Source organism: Rhincodon typus, chromosome 2, assembly GCF_021869965.1.
Source record: "Rhincodon typus isolate 14 chromosome 2, sRhiTyp1.1, whole genome shotgun sequence".
NCBI classification, from domain to species: domain Eukaryota; kingdom Metazoa; phylum Chordata; class Chondrichthyes; order Orectolobiformes; family Rhincodontidae; genus Rhincodon; species Rhincodon typus.
This window is the reverse complement of record NC_063333.1, coordinates 110,992,873-111,014,506: the sequence shown is the minus strand read 5'-3', so window position 1 is coordinate 111,014,506 and position 21,634 is coordinate 110,992,873. Positions and strand designations below refer to the sequence as shown.

General features: G+C 41.1%; 1 protein-coding gene across 9 annotated transcripts in view; it reads left to right on the top strand.

Moving 5' to 3' along the window:
• Positions 1-21,634, top strand: part of LOC125486260 (synaptonemal complex protein 2-like) — a 299,464-nt gene that overhangs the window by 176,109 nt on the left and 101,721 nt on the right. For all 9 annotated transcript variants that reach the window (XR_007264933.1, XM_048613014.1, XM_048613007.1 and 6 more), the window contains 3 exons: positions 3,659-3,809; positions 3,900-3,946; positions 11,989-12,118. Coding sequence is in view for 8 of the 9 variants with exons in the window: in XM_048613014.1 (XP_048468971.1) it covers positions 3,659-3,809; positions 3,900-3,946; positions 11,989-12,118 (328 nt within the window). In the remaining variant the exon portion in view is untranslated. The remainder of the gene's footprint in view (positions 1-3,658; positions 3,810-3,899; positions 3,947-11,988; positions 12,119-21,634) is intronic.

Below are 21,634 nucleotides of genomic sequence, written 5' to 3'. Positions count from 1 at the left end.
AGAGCCCAAAGAGAGAGAGAGAGAGAGAGACAGTTGGACAGACAAAGGAGTTGCTAATGATCAGGCTGGGAGGGTGAATAATTGTTAATGGGGACTGTTAGGGACTAACAACATGGGGTGTGTAATGGCAGGCTATGTGGTAACAAGGCCTGGTGTGTGGGGTAGGGGGCTGGGATATGGAGAGTTTAGGCCATAAAATTATTGAACTCGATATTGAGTCCAAAGGGCTGCAAGGTCCCCAAGTGGAAAATGAGGTGTTGTTCCTCCAGCTTGTATTGGGCTTCACTGGAACACTGCAGCAAGCCAGAGAGACAGATGTTGGCCAGGGAGCAGGATGGTACATTAAAGTGGCAGGCCACAGGTAGTTCAGGGTCTTTTTTGCGAGCAGAACGTAGATGTTCTGCGAAGCAGTCGCCAAGTCTATGCTTTGTTGCCCCAGTGTAGAGGAGACCACATTGTGAGCAGCGAATGCAGTAGACTAGATTCTGGGAAATGCAGGTGAAGTGTTGCTTCACCTGGAATGTATGGTTGGGCCCTTGGATACTGGGGAGTTGGGTGGGGCAGTGGTGGAGGAGGTAAATGGGCAGGTGTTGCACCTTCACCGGTTACAGGGGAAGGTCCCTTAGGGCTGTGTGGAGGTGTTGGAGGTGAAGGAAGTGTGGACCAGGGTGTCCCAGAGGGAACGGTCCCTACGAAAAGCAGATGGGGAGGGGAGAGGAATAGGTGTCTGGTGGTGGCATCTCGCTGGAGGTGGCGGAAATGGAGGTAGGTGAGGATAAGGGGAAGCCTATTGTTGTTGTGGGAGGGAAGAGAAGAGGTGAGGGCGTAAGTGCGGGAGATGGGTCAGACCTGGTTTAGGGCCCAGTTGACAACAGAGCTGGGGAATCCACGGTTGAGAAAGAAGGTGGACATTTCGGAGGCTCCCTTGTCGAAGTTGGCCTCATCTGAACATATGTGACGGAGACTGAGGAACTGAGAGAATGGGATGGAGTTTTTGCAGGAAGTGGGGTGTGAGGATGTATAGTCCAAGTAGCTGTGGGAGTCAGTGGGTTTGTAGTGGATATTAGTGGCCAGTCTATCCCCAAAAGTGGAAACAGAAATGTTGAGGAAGGGAAGGGAGAAGTCAGAGATAGACCAGGTGAAAGTGAGCGCAGGGTGGAAATTGGAGGCGAAATTGATGAAGTTTTCCAATTCATGACGAGAGAGAGAAGCAGCACTGATGATATCATCAATGTATCGGAGAAAGAGTTGTGGGTGGGGGCCGGAATAGGACCGGAACAAGGAATGTTTCACATACCCCATGAAGAGACAGGCATACCTAGGGCCCATGTGGGTACCCATGGCAACCAAACTTAGCTGAAGAAAATGAGAGGAGTTGAAAGAGAATTTGTTGAGGGTGAGGACAAGCTCAGCCAAGCGGAGGAGGGTGGCGGTGGGTGGGGATGGTTCAGGCCTTTGTTCCAGGAAGAAGTGGAGAGCCCCAAGACCTTCCTGGTGAGGAACGGACGTGTAAAGGGATTGCACTTCTATGGTAAAGAGGAGGTGGCTGGAACCGGTAAACTGAAACTGGCATAAGGCGTCCGAGGAATCATGGATGTACGTGGTTAGGGATTGGACTGGTGGGAGAACACTGAGTCAAGGTAGGAAGAGATGAGTTCTGTGGGACACAAGCAGGCTGAAACAATGGGTCTGCCTGGACAGTCCTGTTTGTGGACAGGTAACGTTAGTGCCATACGAATGCTAAGCAATGACCATCTCTGATGAGCGACAAACTAACCACCATCCTTTGGTAACACCATTTGAATGTCACTGAATCTCCAACTACCAACATCCATGGGGTTGCCATTGACCAGAAACTCAACTGGACTTACCATATAAATGCAGTAGCAACAGAGCAGGTTAAGGGCTAGGAAAACTGCAGTGAGTAACTCACCATCTGACTGCCTAAAGCCTGTCCACCATCTATAGGGCATAAGTCAGGAGTATGATAGAGTATTCCCCGCTTGCTAGGGTGAATGTAGTTCCAATAACACTCTGGAAGCTTGATACCATCCAGGACAAAACAGCCTGCTTGATTGGCAGTACATCCACAAGCATTCAGTTCCTCCTCCACTGACACTCAGCAGTATGTATTATCTACAAACTGCTTAGACAGCACCTTCCAAACCCACAACCATTGCCATCTACGAGGTCAAGGGCAGCAGGTACATGGGAGCTCTACCACATGAACTCTGTCCAAGCTACTCACCATCCTGACTTAGAAATATATCACCTTTTACTTCGCTATTGGATCAAAATCTTGGAATTGCCTCCCTAAGGTAACTGTGGATCTCTATAGCACAGGGACTGCAGCGGTTCAAGAAGGCAGCTCACCACCATCTTCTCAAGGGCAACTAAGAACGGGTAATAAATGCTGGCCTGCCAGTGATTCCCACCAGTGAAGAAAAAAATGCCAACTTTTTGCCAACTTACTTAACCTATAAATGTCATTTTGTAAACTATTTGTCTTTAGCAACTTGCCTTTCCACTATTTTCGTCTCAACTGCAAATTTGCTCTCTACATTCATCTCCTTTTTCCAAGTTTGAGATAAATTGTAAAGCGTTGTAGTCCTGGCACTGATCCTTGCTAGACGTCAATGGTTGCAAGTTGTCAACCTGAAAAAGAACCCCTTTATCACCACTTGCCATTTTGTCCCCATTAGCCAATTTTCTATCCACACTAATATACTACTTCCAACGCCATAAACTCTTATAAACTAATCTTTTTGAGCTACTTTGTTGAATGTTTTCTGGAAGTCCAAATGCAATACATCTGGTTCCCCTCTATCCACTCTTGGTTGAAACTACGTTGGAAAAACTCCAATATATTTGTCAGACACAATTTCCCTTTCGTGAAACCTTGCTGACTTCGAGTGATTATTGATTTTCCAAATGTGCTGTTATTCCTTAATAACTGATACTAACATTTTCTGACAGAATATGTTAAACTAAGTGACCTTCTGTGAAATGACTGGCTATATGATTGTTCTTTAGAGCACAAGGTGACTGGAGATTTCATGAGAATGCTTAAAGTTTTGAAGGGCTTTTATAGAGGCAATAGGGAAACTGCAGATGTAATGTTTTTGGCAATTTTAAAGAAAAAACTAAGAATTAGTGTATTTCAAATCACAATACCCAAAAGAATGTGGGAGGTATTTTTAGTACTAATTTTTGAAAAACAAATTAGGCACGTGTTAAACTGTTTGTTAGTTTTATTTATATGTTTATTGGGTTGTGGGGGGAGTGGGAATTTGGCACTAATGGAATAGCCCTTGCGAAGGGGTTTAGATTTTAAAAAGTTTACCTTTTTTCTTTCATGCTCTACGATGGGGCATTTCAGAATGTACTTTAATCAAAATCAATACCAGTTGACATAGGTTTGCTAAGTCATACTTGAAATTTAATATAAGGGAATGTGGTAATTTTAGTGTAAGCAGTGTTTCAGGAGGCATTTGAAATTACCAACAAAAATAGAGCATATTTGAAATTTTGAAGAACTTTGACACAGGCAAAAAAAAATTACTTCCTCAACAACAATGATGCCATTCATTTTAGATTTCTTTCACAATGTAAAGATGTTTTGAGTCTGTCTGATTAAAAAGTAACTTTATAATTTCAGCTTAAAAGAAGTGATGTAAAGGAGTTCTTCACGGAAGATTCAAGTAGTGAGGACATTGAACGCAGCTGGATCTTGGAACCCCAAGTCATAGTTACTCCAAATGCTGCAAACTACAGTAAATGTAGAAAAAGAAAAAAATCTAGCTTAAGAGGTTTGTTTGATAATCAAATGTATCTTGCATACCTCAGTGGATCTTTAGCCCAACTCATTTGCTAATTTGTCACTTTATTTTCAATGGAAGTTTTGCCACTCTCTGAATCCAGTGAAGATGAGCAGGAACCGAGAAAGGTAAGTAAATTATTTAAATTTTATTTACTTTTCTGCACTCAGTCATTAGTAAAATCCTTTATCTTTATATGTTTTAGCCAAATGAATTTATTAATAATTGAGCTACACGAATTCTCACAATTGTCTTAAGATTTTGTTCCAAGTGAGGTGAATGTGACAGCCCTTGACATCAAGGCAGCATTTGACCATATGGCATTAAGGAGCCCTAGCAAAATTGTAACCAATGGAAATTGGGTTGGGGCATGGGGAGGGGACACTCTTTGACATCATACCTGGCACATAGGAAAATGGTTGTGGTTGCTGGAGGTCAGCCAGCTCAGTTGCAGGCCATCACTGCAGGAGCTCCTCAGGTAGTGCTCTAGACCCAAACACAATTTGCTTTATCAATGACCTTCCCTCCATTGTAAAGTTAAAAGTGGAGATGTTTGCTGATTAAGTCATATTCAGCACCATTCATGACTTCTCCGGTACTGAAGCAGTCCATGTTCAAGTGCAGCAAGACATGAACAAAACTAGGCTTGGGCTAACATGTAGCAAGTAACATTCATGCCACACAAATGACCATCGTCCCTTGACAGTCAATGGCATTGCCATCTCTGAATCCCACATTATTCACATCCTGGGAGTTGCCTTTGACCAGAAACATAACTTGACTCATCACACAAACAGTGTTTACAAGAGCAGGTCAGAGGCTAGGTATACTGAAGTAAACAACTTGCCTCCTGACTGTCCAAAGCCTGTCCACCACCTCCACCAAGGCACAAGTCAAGAGTGTGATGGAATACTCCCCACTTGCCTAGATGACTGCAACTCCAACAACAGTCAAGAAGCTTGACAAAACATCCATGTCAAGACAGCTGTGCTCAGTAGCAGCAGTGCTACGATCTAAAAGATGCACAACAGAAATTCACCAAAGATCCTTAGACGGCTCCTTCCAAATATATGAACACCTCCATCTAGAAAGTCAAGGGCAGCAGATAGATGGAACACCAGCACCTGCAAGTTCCCCTCCAAACCACTCACCACTCTGACTTGGAAGTACATGGCCATCCCCTCACTGTCAAATTCTGGAAATTCTCCGGAATGATGTCATGGGACGGATTGCAGTGGTTTGAGAAGACAGCTCATCATAGAGGTTGTTGACTGACTTGCTCGCTGAGCTGGCTTGTTCTCGTTTAATCACCATGCTAGGTGACATCATCAGAGGACCTTCTGATGAAGTGATATTATTCTACTCTGCTTGGAATTTTTATACTGTCTAGTCCATAATGGTGAGTAGTGTCATTTCCGGTTTTGATCTGTATGGGTTTGCATATGGGGTACAGTTCAATGTTTGTTGATTCCATCAAGGGTGGAGAACCATGCCTGTAGAAATTCCCGTGCATGTCTATGTTTGGCTTGGGCTACTATGGTTACCTAGTCCCAGTTAAAATGATGGCCTTCATTATTCAACAGAAAGGAAGGAAACCAGCCGTCAGAATACATGAACGTTAACTAGCAGCAAAATGGCATGACAAACTCTCCTTAATATCAGTACACTTGGACAATGAAGGCAATCAGTTTAACTGGGACAAGGTGACCATAGTAGCCCAAGCCAAACGTAGATACACATGGGAATTCCTAGAGGCATGGTTCTCCACCTGTGATGCAATCAGCAAACATAGAATTGGATCCCATATACAAACCCATACAGAACAAAACTGGAAATGACACTACTCACCATAAATGGACTGGACAGTATAAATTCCAAGCAGAGTAGAATAGCAATGCTTCATCGGAGGCCTCACTGATGTCACCTAGCGTGGTGATGAAATGTCTGAACGAGAACAAGCCAGCTCGGCGAGCAAGTCAACAACCTCACCTACGACCTGAGCTACAGGTCTTTGTCAAAACTTTAAAGCTCGTCATAGAGATATACAGCACGGAAACGGACCCTTCAGTTCAACTCATCCTTGCTGACTAGATATCCTATGTAAATTTAGTCCTATTTGTCAGTATTTGGTCCACATCCCTCTTTAAACCCTTCCTATTCATGTACCTATCTAAATACCTTTTAAATGTTGTAATCATACCTGCCTCCGCCACTTCCCCCGGCAGCTCATTCCATACATGCCACCACCCTCTGCAAAAAAAGAAAAGTTGCTCCTGATGTCCCTTTTTTATATCTTTCCCCTCTTCTCAAAGGAAATTGGGGATAGACAATAAATGTTGGCCCAGCCAGTGATGCTCATGTTCCATGATTGAATTAGAATAACAAAGCAATTGGCTTATCGTAATGGAAAAAAATTGTTGGAATAATCCTTCTATTACATATGATTATTCGATGATAACTCGCTCTCCCAGTAACAGATCCTGCCCCCATTATGTTTGTATTTACTTGCATGAGAGTATGATCCCTATCCATAACAGATTTGTTTGGATTTTGCCGTGTGTATCAAAAAACAGCTTTCATCTTTAGTCTGGTGGCCCTGTATGACTGACCTCATTGCAGCCTTTGTCTGAGCAGAGACAAAACAGCTGAACTCCAGAGGTGAGAGTTACTTTATAAAAAATGAAAAAAAGTGCAGATGCTGTAAATCAGGAACAAAAACAAGTTGCTGGAAAAGCTCAGCAGGTCTGGTAGCATCTGTGGGGAAAAAAAAATCAGTTAACGTTTTGGGTCCAGTGACCCTTCCTCAGGAGGAAGGATCACTTGACCCGAAACAGTAACTCTGTTTTTGTTGTGAGAGTTACTTTTGCTATCAAGAACATTTGACCAAGTATGTCATTATGGAGCCCCAATAAATCTAGATTCAGGGGAGAACTCTTCCAATGTTTGGAGTCATGCCTAATACAAATGAAGATGAATGGATGCCAATCATCTGTCCTGGGAAATCGCTGCAGGAATTTCATCTTCAGAGGCTTCATCAATGATCTTCCCTGTGTCATGTTCACTCTGCAATATTCAGTGCCTTTTGTGACTTCTGTCTTCCTGAAACAGCCTGTGTTAATGGACAACATCTAAGCTTGGACTAGCAAGTGGCAAAAATCACTTCTACCACAAAGGTGCCAAGCAATGGTTATCTCCATGGCTCCTTGATGTTCATTTAGTATACCATTACTGAATTCCCGATTAACATTTTAACATTAACAGAAACTGAACCAGACTAGCTTGTGACTGCAAGAACAAATCAGAGGCAAGGAATGCTGTGATGTGTCGTACCCCCTCATAGCTCCCATCCCTCCATCACCCCAACTCCAACGCAAAAGCCTACCCATCAGCTTCCAGACAAAAGTCAAGAGTATGAGGGAATACTCTTTGCTTGCCTGGATGAGTGTAGTTCTAACACCACTTGAGAAGCTTGCCAATATATGAGAAAAACGTTCAGGACACAGCATCTCATCCGATTGATGCCCCATTCAGCATTCTGTTCTTTCACCACTGAAGCACAGTGGCAGCAGTGTGTACCATCAATAAGATGTGCAGTCATAACTCTCAAAGCCATCTCCAAGAGCACATTCCAAATCTGTGACCTCTACCAACCAGAGAGACAAGGAATGCATGTGACCACTACCGCGGGTTTCCCTCCAAGCCGCACACCTTTGTGACTTGAAAGTGTATTCCTGATTCTTCACTGTCACTAGTCAAAATGCTGGACCGTCTTTGTCTAACAGCACTATGGGTGTCTCTACGTGCAAAGGACTGCAGCAGTTCAAGGTGACAGCACACACGCACCACTGTCACATACAAGGCAATTAGCAATGGGTAACAAATGCAGGCCCAGTCAGTGATGCCCACATGTTTGTTTGTCTGTCCATATGTATGTGTGAATGAAGTGGAGAACAGAAGTTTTCACCTTTTTGCTGAATGAGTGTTCTGCTTAAGATGACTTATGGATGCAAAACATTGCAGTTTTTTAAATCAAACTATCCATTGATTGACAGTAATAGGATACCTTTTTTAAACATACGAATGTGGAATTGAGTGAAGAATATAAAAGTAGAACTAGTTAGTTTAGGATATTGTTCGGCGTGGGCTGGTCAGAACGAAGGGTCTGTTTCCATGCTGTATGACTCTGGCTCTGGAATTAGACGTGTTGGCTCTTTGAGTTTATGTACCAATATGTAAATAAAATCATGCCCAATCTTTAACCTCCATTCTACTTTCCTGCTAATCCCCATGTTCATAGCTTCCTTTCAAGTACAAAAATCTATCTGTCTTAACATCGGATATGCTCAATAGGTGCATATCCCAGACCTCTGAAGAAATTCCTCCTCATCCCAGTCTTAAGTAATTGATCACTTATTTAGATGCTATGCCCAAGAGGCATTGAATAAAATGCCACCAGAAGATTAATAAGAAAGAGGACTCTTTGGCTATTATTACCATAAACTCAATCTGGAAGATTGGTTAACCAAAGTACAGAGGAGAGATTCATGGGGCATTTTCAAGTTGCAGCAAGGATCTGTGACCTCAGACAGTTACAACCTATTTAAATGACTTGGACAAACAGACCAAAACTTCTGAATCCAGGTTTGTTCATAATATAAAACTTGATGGAAATGTAAGCTGTGAGAAGGGCAGAAAAGCTGCACAGAGACCAATTGAATGAATGGTAAGGTAGGAATGAGAAGTGGAAGTTATTAGCACAAAGGTAGAATAAGTAATTGACAAGATACATGTTGAATTTGGAAGAAATAAATGTCAAGGGTGTTTTGCTAAAATTGTATAGAATTTGGGTGGGACAGCATCTGGTGTACTGTTTGCAGTTTTGGTCTCCAAGGAAAGGTAAGATTCACCTTTTTTAAAAGCTGGTACAGTGAAGGTTGCTCTACTTGCTCCCTGATTGAGATTACTTTCATTTGATAAGCTGAGCAAATTTGGCCTATATATATCTTGGATTTAGGAGAAAGAGAGATGATCTCTTTGAAACATAGAATTTTGTAAGGTTGTCAGGGCAGACAATGAGAAGTAACTCCCTGATTAGGGCGATCAAGAACACTGGATTCTCTACATCTTTGATAGGAATTCAAAATGCAGATACTTCAAGAAGAACACATTTTGAAATGTAACGGCAAATTGAGAAAAGAAATGAAAGAATATTTTTATGGATCAACAAGATGATCGACAGCACTTTGGCTCTTGAAGTGGAAGGGTCAGTATCAGTTTTCATTTTATTTTTGGACAAAAAAAATTTTCATAAATGCTGATTTTTCTGACTGGAGGATTATCATCAGTGATGATCCCCAAGGGATGCAATACAGAGTGAAACTTAATTTGATGACAGCAAGGGCATAAGTAGCCTAGCAGAATAGATTTTGAAGTGAAGAATAGAGTTTAATGCAGCAAAACATGCGGTCGTGCACTTTTGGGAGGAGGAATTGCACAATAAAATGCAAACTTAATGGCATAGAACATGCAGGTCAAAAGGACCTCTTCAGCTTCCTTGTGCACAGATCTATGAAGGTGGCAAAGCATTCTGTGTTGGAGGGGGTACAAATAAGGATCTTGTGTTCAATACCTCTATAAAGGCCCAAATTGTGAAGTTGCACAGAGCTTTTATAAAGTTTTTCTTTAATTTTTATTCTTCCACTCAAAAGCCTTCTGTAATAATGTGCCGTTTGCCATCTTAACTGTTTGCTGTTGCCTGAATATCAGCTTTGTATCTTGCACAAAGACACTTAACACTTTCATCAGCAACATTTTAGAAGTTTCTCATCCTTTTCTTTTTAAAAAGAACTGCTTTTATGTTCTCCTTATTAAACAGAATAACCTCTCATTGTTAACATTATACTCCATATGCTACCTTGTTGACCACTCAAAAAGAGCACACCTTTTTGTGCCCTCCTTTGTTGCTTACTGCTCTACCTAGCTTTGGATCTTTAGTCTTTTTTTTTTAACATGTTCCCCTCAGCACCTTCATCTGAATCGGTGATAGAGATGGTAAATAATTCAAGATGCATTACTGATCCTTGTGCTGTCTCGCTGGTTGCAGTTTGCCAAGTTGTAAATATCCCTAATTTTCTTTCTATGGTAACTACTAATCACGATTTATCTATCTTCTTGGACTGTTACTGAATTGTTTGTCTGACATTCAAGACTGATGGAAGATTTGTCTTTTATATCCCTGTTACTAACTCCAACCTCTTCATGGCAACTATCTGGGACTGTAGTAAATGGAATGCAAGGTTATTATATTCTAACCCAAAATGAACTTATGAATATTTTTATCTGTATCATCAAAGTACTCCTATTTCCACCTCCACAACATTGCTCAATTCCACCCTGCCTCAGCTCATCTACTCATGCAGCCCTCTTTATACTTGACTATTCCAACATACTATCAGCTGGCATTCTGCCTGTGGTAAAATTGGCATCATTCAGAATTTTACTGCTCAGCTGCCTAGAATTTCAGTCCTGGGTTTGGAGTGCAGAGGCAGGACTTCCCTGGCTCAGGAAACCCAACTTAGTGAATAAAAGGGGCCTGGACCTCAGATTTTCATGGCAGAGTGGTTGGGTTCTCTGACAGTCGGATGACCCTGGAACAAGGTAGCGGATTGCTAGTTATGATGGCAGGCTGATTGGAAAGTCTGCTTTGATGTACCAGTGTTGTGTAACAGGTTTATTTTATTAAAAAAAGCAATCACAACCAACCCTTAAGCCTGTATTCTTCACCGCTACCACTCCCCAGCACATTCCTTGTCCTCTATGCCCCTTTACCCATCCCATAACTCCTCATGCCTTGTATGCCAGCCTATGCCCCCACTCATTCTCATGTTTTTGTACTAATTTGATACCAACCCAAGCCCTCACTCCTCAGTAGCCCTTCTCTTTTTGAACAAAGACTTGTATGTTGTCCACTAGTCATAAACTAGTGACCTAGTGTATGAATGAGCATCTTTGGTGCTCATTAATTTAACTTGGCTTTTATTTTTATTTCCTAGGATTTCTGCAGTGTCTGGCTCAAACACGGATTTTTGGTCTAAAATACCCAATATATTAACTGACATTTAAGGTTATAGAATTGGGAATCTTGCAATTTTTTTTTCCCCTATAAAACAAGTGGTTCTGAATTCTCCACCACTTGAATATCTTCACCTGGCTGTTATCGGTCCATGCTTCCTAATCTTGCCTTACCTTTGTAACTAATTATTTCTCTGGCCTATTTATCCTTTCCCTAAAAATCCTAATGTGCCAAAATGTTTCATCCCATTGCTTCTTCCATCTGCCCTTTCTCATGTTGGAATTGTTACATCTTCTTTCTTGCATCATTGATTCTAAACTAGGATATGCTATAGCCTTCAACTATTCATCCAACCACCCTTCCCCTAATTTCTTCAGCCACTCAATTATATCCTTGACTATGGCACTAAAGGTGAACATACTATCCTGGAACCAGATCTGTGACTGCAGAGACATCCGTTTTCCTAAGTATTGAATATCTCATCATTATTGCTTTTCGGTTTTCCACCACTGCACCCCCCACCCCTAGTTCCCTAAACTATAAAGCCAAGTTCCCCATAATACCACAGACTTGGTTGTGACTGAACTCTCCAGAATAACTATCCTCTTGCATGTGTATTCTGAATTGGATATCAGATAGAGAGGAAGATGCACTTAGAGTTGCACTACATTCTTGATTCTTCTCTGATTTTGGTTCATTGCCAAGTCAGCAATGGCTTTGATGTCAGCAGAGGACAATGGTGGTTGGAAGAATGGCATTACTGTTACCACTGCTCAGTTCATAGATTGCGATTAGTTTTGCCTCTCCAAATACAATTAAATATAGCCACATTATGATCTCATGGAAGAGGAGAGTGGAAGGTGAGGGAGGGTATGTTTAATATACTCTACTGCTAATTCCTCTCTGGTGCTTTTGCAAAAAAATTCAAATTTCCAGAAAATGTAGAGTCATGGGTTTATGATACCTGACAAAATATGCTGTTCATAATTTTGTAATTAGATTATGTGGATATAAATATAGATACTTGTAAAAAAAATCATACTGTGAGGATTGTAATTCTGAAATGTAGTTTGTTCTAAGCTTTGTTTCTGGTTAAAGGTAACTGAGAAAACACAGCTGCAAACTCAAGAAGAAAAACAAAATATGCCTCCATCTGGACAGATTATGCCAGAATTTCCAGATCGACATCAGACACTAGTTCCTGTACAGAAAGCTAAGAGGATTAAAAGTAAGATTTTAGTTTTAGATTTTAAATGGCTTTTCTGAGAAAATTCCAACTCAGAAATTTTGGAATTTGATGGGAATTATTAAAATGTGAAATAAATCAATTTGAGCACAATCCAAAGTAATAACAGCCATGTTGTATTGCAATATGTTTTATGCTTTCATAAATTTATATTTAAGCTATATATCTGTGCTACTGAAAGTGAAGAAATGGCATGGAGAATTTGTGAAATTATTAAAGGCCTGGGTTTTAACTTGGAGTTGAACAGGAAGTAGGTTGGTACTCAAATATTATGTCTTTTCAATTTGGCCATAGGATATGGGCAAGGGCAGTATTTATTATCCATCTCCAGTTGTCCTGGAGAAGGTACCAGTGATCTGTTTCTTGAACCACTGCAGTCCTTGAAATATAGGGATAGCCACAGTACCGTCAAGAGAAGTTCAAGATTTTGAGTCAGCAACAATGAAGGAGCAGCAAAGTAATTCCAAGTCCTATAATCTTTTTTGTTTAATTGTTCACCATTATTCATAACTTGGATATGAAGGAGTAGGCCGCTTAGCCTTTCAAACTGTCTCCATCATTAAATAATTTCATAACTATCTGGTTTTTAACCTCCATTCTATGCTTATCGCTGAAAATCTTTCACCCCTTGGAAATCAAAAATCTATTTATCTCTATTTTAGTAATAGTTAATGTTAAATCTGGATGTGGAAGGACTGAAGAGCTTAAATCTGATCTGGTTGGTATAGTTTCAGCAGGTTAATGTCAGAAACGCTAAAGGAATTTCAAGATGTCAGTTTGTGACACTTAAAATGACCACCTCAAAGTTTTACATGTGCCTTTAATGTAAATTTTGTGGCAATGGGTGTGAGGACTGCATTAAATTATTTCAATGAAATATCCAAATCAGAAATGACCTTTTTAAAGGAGCTAAGAGTTTCAAAGCCAGGAAGAAGTTTAGCATTTAGAACAGTCAATGAGTACATATTGATTTAATGATGCATTATATAATAATTTAGCATGGCGGCTCAGTGGTTAGCACTGTTGCCTTACAGTGCCAGGGACCTGTGTTCGATTCCAGCCTCAGTTGACTGCCTGTGTGGCATTTGTACATTCTCCCTGTGTTTGCATGGGTTTCTTCCTCCAGTCTGATTAATGCTAAATTGCCCATAGTGTCCAGGGATGTGCGGGATAGGTGGATTAGCCATGAGAAATGCAGACTTACTGGGATGGGAGTAGGGGTGCGTCTGGGAGTTGTGGTCCATTTGGAAACTCTGTGTAGACTCAATGGCCTGAATGGCCTGCTTCCCCACTGTAGGGATTCTATGAGTCTATAACGCTGGCGTTGGCATATCGTCACATCTGATTCTCATCAAGCTGTGGGATGACTTCTATTATATTGGGGAGGCACGGTGGCACAGTGGTTAGCACTGCTGCCTCACAGCGCCAGGGACCCAGGTTAGATTCCAGCCTCTGGCGACTGTCTCTGAGGAGTTTGCACATTCTCCCCCTGTCTGCGTGGGTTTCCTCCGGGTGCTCCAGTTTCCTCCCACAGTCCAAAGATGTGCAGGTTAGGTGGATTGCCCATGCTAAATTGCCCATAGTGTTCAGGGAGGTGTAGATTAGGTAGGTTATAGGGGGATGGGTCTGGGTGGGATGCTCTGAGGTTCGGTGTGGACTTATTGGGCCGAAGGGCCTGTTACCACACTGTAGGGATTCTATAATTCTATATTATGGTCACTGCCCCTTTAAGGGCTTCTTGACTTTCAGCTCCCTATGCCTCATTACACATCACCAAATCTGGAAATGCCTGTTGCCTAGTGGGATCTACCACAAGCTGCTGCAAAAGAAATCATCTCATAAACATTCCATTAATTCTTTTCCTTGAGATCTGCTAGCAACCTGATTTTTCCCAGTCCACCTACATATTGAAGGTCCCCCATGATTACTGTAAAAGTGTCTTGTAAAAGATCATCTTCATAATGCAAATGTGCAAATTACTTACCTTTCCAGCAGTATTCCTTTCAATTTTTATTGTGGTCTCTGGCAAATTGATTTCTTTGCTTTTAAATCACTTAAATGCTGTATTTTGAAGTAAGTTGGTATTTTTGAACAAATTCTTGAATGCTAATGGAATAAAGGAATGAAGAACTAGGAATATAGACATCAGGTAAAAAGATCAACCAAAGTGAATCGGGAACAGGATTGATGGGCTGTAGAGCTCGCTCTGGTATTCTTGCATTCAGCGGGATAATTAAATTGCTTTTCCTGAGGAGTTTATGCTCAAATAACCTGAGGTATTCTGAGTTAAAGTGGAAGTTGGTAGTTTGAAACTGACTTAGCGACATGCATATTTGCCAATTTTAACTCTGCCAGCTGCACCTAAATTCCTGGACGACTTCAAGTTGAAATCCTATACACCTACCAAAGAGGAACCTTATCTCTTAGATTGACTAAGTGGCAATGATAGTGTGCTTGAGCAATTTTTGAACCCCACATTCTCCTCCCATATACATCATTGATTTAGAAGGGAATGCAGCAAGAATAAATGTTCTCTATCTTGGTAACAGCTGAGTAGCTCTTTCAGTAAATAGTCAAACTGAACTGTACGTGAGTTTTGTAAGTTTTGGCAGAATCTGTGGATTCAAGGAGCATTGGCTGCGTTGATTCAGAAATGCATTTTCAACAATTTTCAGCCACATGCCTATTGGATGATCCATCTTTGACTCTTCCAGAGGTCCCCAGCATCACAGATGCCAGTCTTCAGTTAATTCTATCCTTTCCTTGAGATAGCAAGGTGCTGCACAGATTGTAGACCCTGACAACATTTCTGTTAACAGCATTGAAAGCTTGTTATTCAGAACTTCCTTGGTAATTTCTTGTGCCCAACTATCTTTCTGTTTCATAAAGGATTCTCCTGCCATCATAAGGCTGGAAGTGGAATATTCACTGAATAATAATCAGCATGATATGACTTTTCAAATACTGAAGTAAACAATGTATGAAAGCAGTAGGTCCTCTATAGTATCCATGTTTGGGTCAATGAACACAACGTGCCAATGACCATCACCAGAAAGAAAAATTTATCTATCATCTCTTGGAATTCAGTGGCATTTCTATCACTAGTTCTCTCCACTATCAAAATCCTGGAGTTTACCACTGACCAGAAAATGAATTTGGCCGGCCATACAAATATAGTGGCTGACAGCAGATCAGAGGATACGAATATTGTAACAAGCAACTTAGTGCCTGACACCCAAAACCTTTCCACCACCCACAAGCCACAAGTCTGGAATGTGATGGAATGCATTCCACTTGCTTGGAAGGGTGCAGCTCCAACAACACTCCGCTTGACAACCATCCAGGACAAAGCAGGACACTTAATTGGCACCACATCAATAAACATTCAGTCCTTCCATAGTTGGTGCTCAGCTGCAGCGTGTACCATCTCCAAGGTACATTTGTAACTTCTTTCAAGCATCTTCCGTCATTTTCAGCAATTTTGTGGGAAGTTCTGATTTTGTTTCAAAGATGCTTATTTTGCTGTGTTATACATATTCTTGAGACCTACAACTGATTTCAAGAACATTCTGCACAATTTTGCAGAATGTTTGGGTTTTTTTTCTTTCATAGTTGCTTATCATGCTGTGTTATGCAGGTTCTTTATAATTTCAAGTGCTGTCAAGCATCTTCCATCGCTTTCCGGAATTTTGTTGAAGGTTCTCATTTTGTTTCAAAGTTGCTTATCTTCCTGTGTTATGCATGTTCAAGGAAATTCCAACATTTTGTGCAGTTTTGCAGAATATTTTGTTTTTCTCTTTCAACATGACCTTACTCAGCAGGGTCCAGTTTGGACACATTAAGATGGATGGAGAGTGGATTTACAGATTTGAATTGTAGGGGTGAAAGTTAAGTGATGAACTGAAAAGGTGCATACACAATAAATCAGAAAAATGGGAGATTTCATGTTCATCAAAATCTCTGTGTTTTAATGTGTAAGAAGGTATTGATCTTGTGGTACAACAGTACTGATTTAGGGTATTGCAAAACAGCTAGAGGGTACAAAAAGATGCAATGTGGAATTTGTTGACTAATAGAGTGGTGGAAGCAAATTATCAAGTTTCTTTTTGAAAGTATTTTGTCTTTAAAACTGAAGTTGCAAGGGGGTTGAAAAAGGGTGATAGCTATCCAGCTAGTTCAAGTCTCTTTACAAAAGCTACACTGGTGCAATAAGCTAAATAGTCACTAAATTATCCCCAACTCCTTTTTTGCCCTTGGTGGTCGTGGTGAATTGCCTCCTTGACTTACTGCAGTCCCTGGAGTTGTAGGGATACAGTACGGTTAGAGAGGTAGTTCCAAGATTTTGACCCAGTGACAATGAAGAAATTATATTTCCAAGTCAGCACAGTAGGTGCTTTGGAGAGGAATGTTGGTAAGATCGTAAGTAGGTGTGACTATTTTTCCCCTTCATGAAGCTATGTTGACTCCGATTATATCATGTATTCCTAAACGTTCTGCGAGTACATTCTTTGTAATAGACTCTAACATTTCCCAATGGCAGAGGTTAAGCTAATTGGTCTATAGTTACCTTTTTGTGTGTTTTTTGTCTCGCTCCCTTTTTCCAATATGTGTTATAGTGGAAGCTTTCCTATTGTCCCTTGGGCTGGGAGTCACCTTGCAGAGGTGACAGCTTTGTAGTATTATCATTAGACTACCAATCCGAAAACACAGCTAATCACATACAGAGTAAGATATAGCCTCAGTGAATATATAGTTTGGGGAATTTGAAGGCAGCATGGAACGTCAGTGCAGAGGGGGAAAAGGTGCTTTTTGCATTTTTTTTTTTAGGCTCACAGATTTTCAGGTTCTGAAAGGATAAATTGAAGACTGGAATCAGGGCCCAGCACAAAAGACTGACACCATAGGTAAACCGTAAGATCGTTTAATAGGTACTGATTTGATTTTCTATTGCAGACTACTGTCAGATCGCATGTGAATAGGGGAGATACTTATGTGCTGCAAGTTTAAAAGATCTGTACAAAATTTAAAATAGAGATGGTAGACCAGGTGATGTGGTGTTACTGTATGATTTGGGAGCTGGTGGACCCCATCATGGTTCAAAGTGACCACATTTGTAACAAGTGCTAGTTGCTTGAGGAAGTGTGGCTCAAAGTTGATGAACTGGAGTCTGAACTTCTAAAATTGTGACACATCAGCGATGGGAAGAGCTACCTGAACGTTTCAGGCACTACTCTTTGATTAACTTCCTCAAATTCGATCAGGGACAGGAGGTGTGACTGAGCAAGGCAGGTAGAAGAATCTAGGAGGTAGTACTGAAGGAGCCTCAGCCCTTGAGCTTGTCTAAAGGGAATCTTTCTCCCTGCATGGAAGAGAGCAATGGCTGCAAATACTAACAATACAGGTGGGAAAAGAAAAGATGATCTGCAGAGGAAATATGAGCAGCTAGGGGTTAAATTAGAAAGCAGAAACAAAAAGATGTTAATCTCTGAATTACTACCTGAGTCACAGGCAAATTGGCACAGGGCTAACAAGGAGGTAAATGTGTGACTTGAAGATTGGTTTGGGGGAAATGTGTTCGAATACATGGGACATTGGCACCAAAACTGGGGAATGAGGGAGATGTTCCGATGGGATAGGCTGTCCCTGAATCAGGTTGGGACCAGAGTTGCTGTGGATAAGGCTTCAAAATAAATAGTGGGGAGTTGGGTTCAGCAGAAGTTACTAAAATTTCCAGAACAATAATAGGACAGAGTATGGAAAGGCTCAGGAATCTAACTTCTGACATAGCAGATAAAGGCACAACTGAGAAGGTGGGCAGTTAATGCAGGACTGAAGGTGTTGTATTTAAATACACAATATATATAAAACAAGGTAAATGAACTTGTAATACAGATTAAAATTAGCAGGTACAATTTTGTGGGTGTTGCATGTGACTACAAGGGGATCAGGGCTGGGAACTAAATATCAAAGGAAGCACATCCAATTGAAAGGATTGTCAGAAGGGGGCAAGGTTGCTTTTCTTTAATAAGACCCAATTAAATCAATAGCAAGAAGTGATATCACATCAGTAGGTGTAGAACATGTGTGGGTAGAGTTGAGAAACCACAAAGGAAAAAGACCCTGATGGAAATTGTGTTTGGGCCTCCTAGCAGTAGTTGGGAGGTGGGGAAGAAAATAAATCAGAATACAGAAAAAGCATGTAAGACAGGCAAAATTGCAATAATCGTGGGGGACTTCAATATGCAAGTGGACAGGGAAAATTAGGTTGGTAGCCAATCTCAAGAAAAAGAACTTGTGGAATGTCTCAAGTTTTTTATTTTGAAGCAACTTGTGGCATAGCCCACCAAGGAATGGACAATTCCAGATTTAATGACGTTTAATGAGGCAGGCTTGATTAGGGATCTGAAGGTGAAAGAACCCCTGGTGAAAATGACCATAAGAAAAGAATTCACACTGCAGTTTGAGGGGGAGAAGATTGAATCAGATGTAACAGTTTCATAACTGAATAAAGGTTATTACAAAGACACGAGGGAGAGTCTGGCCAGAGTTCATTACAAGAGAAGACAGTGGAGTAGCAATGGCAGGAGTTTTTTGGGATAATTTAGGAGGCACAGCAGAAATTCATCCCAAGGAAAAAGAAACCTACTGAGGGGCGATTGAGGCAATTATGGCTGTTAAGTGAAGTCATGGACAGTATAAAAGCAAAAGAAAAAGCATACAATGTGGTGAAGATGTATGGGAAGCCTTTAAAAACCAGTAGAGAATAAATAAAAAAACAATAAGGTGGTGAGAAGACAAAATATGATAACAAGCTGCTAGTAATATAAAAGAACAATCCAAGAGTTTTGTTAGATATCTGACAGCTAAGAGAAGCAAGAGTGGACGTTAGACCACTAGAAAATGAGGCTGGAGAAGTAGTAATGGAGAACCAAGAAATGACATAGGAACTGAATAGGTACTTTACTACAATTTTCACCAGCAGACGTCATTGGGAACATTCCAGAACTTTTGAGAGTTAGGTGCAGAGGTGAGTGGAGTGGCCATCACTAAGGAAAAGGTGCTGGGAAGCTGAAAAGTCTGAAGTTGGGATAAAATCACCTGGACCAGACAGATTACATCCCAGAGTTCTGAATGAGGTTGCTGAGGAAATTTGTAGAGGCATTAGTGATCTTTCAGAAATCACTGGAGTCAGGAGGGTGCAAGGGACTGAAAAATAGCTAACATTAAAACCTGTTTAAAAAGTGAGGGAGGCAGAAGACCAAGAAGCCACAGACAAGTCAGCCTGACCTCTTGTTGATAAAATTGTTTACTTGGAAGTGCATGGTAAAATAAGGATGAGTTGGTATGACTTCTTCAGGGGAAGTTCATGCTTGACAAATCTGTTAGAATTCTTTGGGGAGGTAAGGGGTGTGTTAGACAAAGGAGAGCCAGTGGATGTGATCTATTTAAATTTCCAAAAGGCCTTAGACCAGTTCCCACATAGGACACTGCTAAGTAAGACAGCCCATGGCAAGCATGGGGGCAGCACGGTGGCTCAGTGGTTAGCACTGCTGTCTCATAGTGCCAGGGGCCTAGGTTCGATTCCACCCTCGGGCGACTGTCTGTGTGGAGTTTGCACATTCTCCCCGTGTCTGCATGGGTTTCCTCCGGGTGCTCCGGTTTCCTCCCACAGTCCAAAGATGTGCAGGCGAGGTGGTTTGGCCATGCTAAATTGCCCGTAATTGTTCATGAATGTGTAGATTAACTAGGGTCTGGGTGGGATGCTCTGAGGGTCGGTGTGAACTTGTTGGGCCAAAGGGCCAGTTTCCACACTGTAGGAATTCTAAGATACTGGCATGGTAGAGGATTGGTTGACCAGCTGAAGGCAGAGAGTACAAATATAGGGGTCATTTACATGATGGCAGCTGACGACTAACATAGCTCCACAGGGATCCATATTGGGTCCATAACTAGTTATGTTACAAATTAATGATCTGTTTGAAGGAACTGTGGTGATTATTGCAAAGGTAGTGTTGAGGAAGCAGGGAGGCTGTAGAAGGACTTAGTCTATGAGAGTGGGTAAAGAAGTAGCAAATGGAATACAATTTGGCAAAGTGTGAGGTTAATCACTTTTAAGAATAGAGGTATAGACTATTTTCTAAATGGGAAGGGCTTCAGAAATCTGCAGCACAGTGATTTGGGAGTCCTAGTTCAGGAATCTTTTAAGGTTAACATGCAGGTTCACTTGGCAGTTAGGAAGGCAAATGCAATGATAGCATTCATTTAGAGCTAGAACATGGGCAGTAATATACTGCTGATGCTGTACAAGTCTCTGGCTAATTGCATTTGGAATATTGTGAGCAGTTTTGAGCTCCATATCTAAGGAAGAATGTGCTGACATTGGAAGCAGTCCAGAGGAAGTTTACAAGAATGATCCTGTGGATGAAAGGCGTGTCATATGGGGAGCGGTTGAGAACTCTGGGTCTGTACTCAATGGGGTTTAGAAGGATGAGACAGGATCACATTGAAACTTGCAGGATGCTGAGAGGCCTAAATTAGAGTGAATGTGGAAAAGATGTTTCCACTAGTATGAGAGACAAGACCCAAAAGTGAAGGGACGACTCTTTAGAACTGAAATGGTGAATTTCTTCAGTCAGAGGATGGTTCATCTGTGGACCTCATTGCCACTGAGAACTGAATACCTAGTCATTTAGTGTATTTAAGACCGGGAAGTTCTTCATTGGTAATGGGTTCAATGGTTGCAGGGAGAAGGCAGGAGAATGGAGTTGAGAACGATTTATCAGCCATGATTGAATGGCAGAGCAGACTTTATGGGCTGATTTGAATTAGCTAATCTTGATGGGAAACAGCAATACAGTCATTAACTCTTCTGTATGAGGAAGGAAATAACCTCAAGAATCTGATTGCTTCATCAGTAAAATAAATTGCTTCCCAATTTTACATGTGGTTAACTGCTTATCAATTATTTTGAATTAAATTTTATCACTTGACTCTTCTACAATTATTTTACCTTTTAGGTACAAAGAGCTTCCTGATCTTGATCAAGTTTAATTGAAACAAGTTTGTTTTCAAATAGTTTAATATTTTGGGGTTTCATCTGCCATTGATCCAGTATACTGCTGGTAATGGTCAAGTGACATTTGTTGGCTAAAGAATCCTTGATGCTCTTGACAGTGGAATCATTGACAGTACCTCTTGTACTGTCCTAGATTCCCCACTGGCCCTCCCCATCTTCCATCCGTTTGAACTCTGATATATTGTAAATATGGTAAGGAATAGGTTTACAAAATGTTTGAATACTTCATTCTCCTTTCTACAGTATTTTGAATGCCAGTTTTTTACTCCAGCGCTATGCTGTTTTTATATTATCGTTAGTTTCACGAGGTGACTTTTGCACAGAGCTTCGATCTGTAGGTGAAAACATACCAGTTAGAAAGCATGAATTTGAAAATTGATCAAGGACCATCAGACGCAACCTATTACTTGCAATAGTCAGCT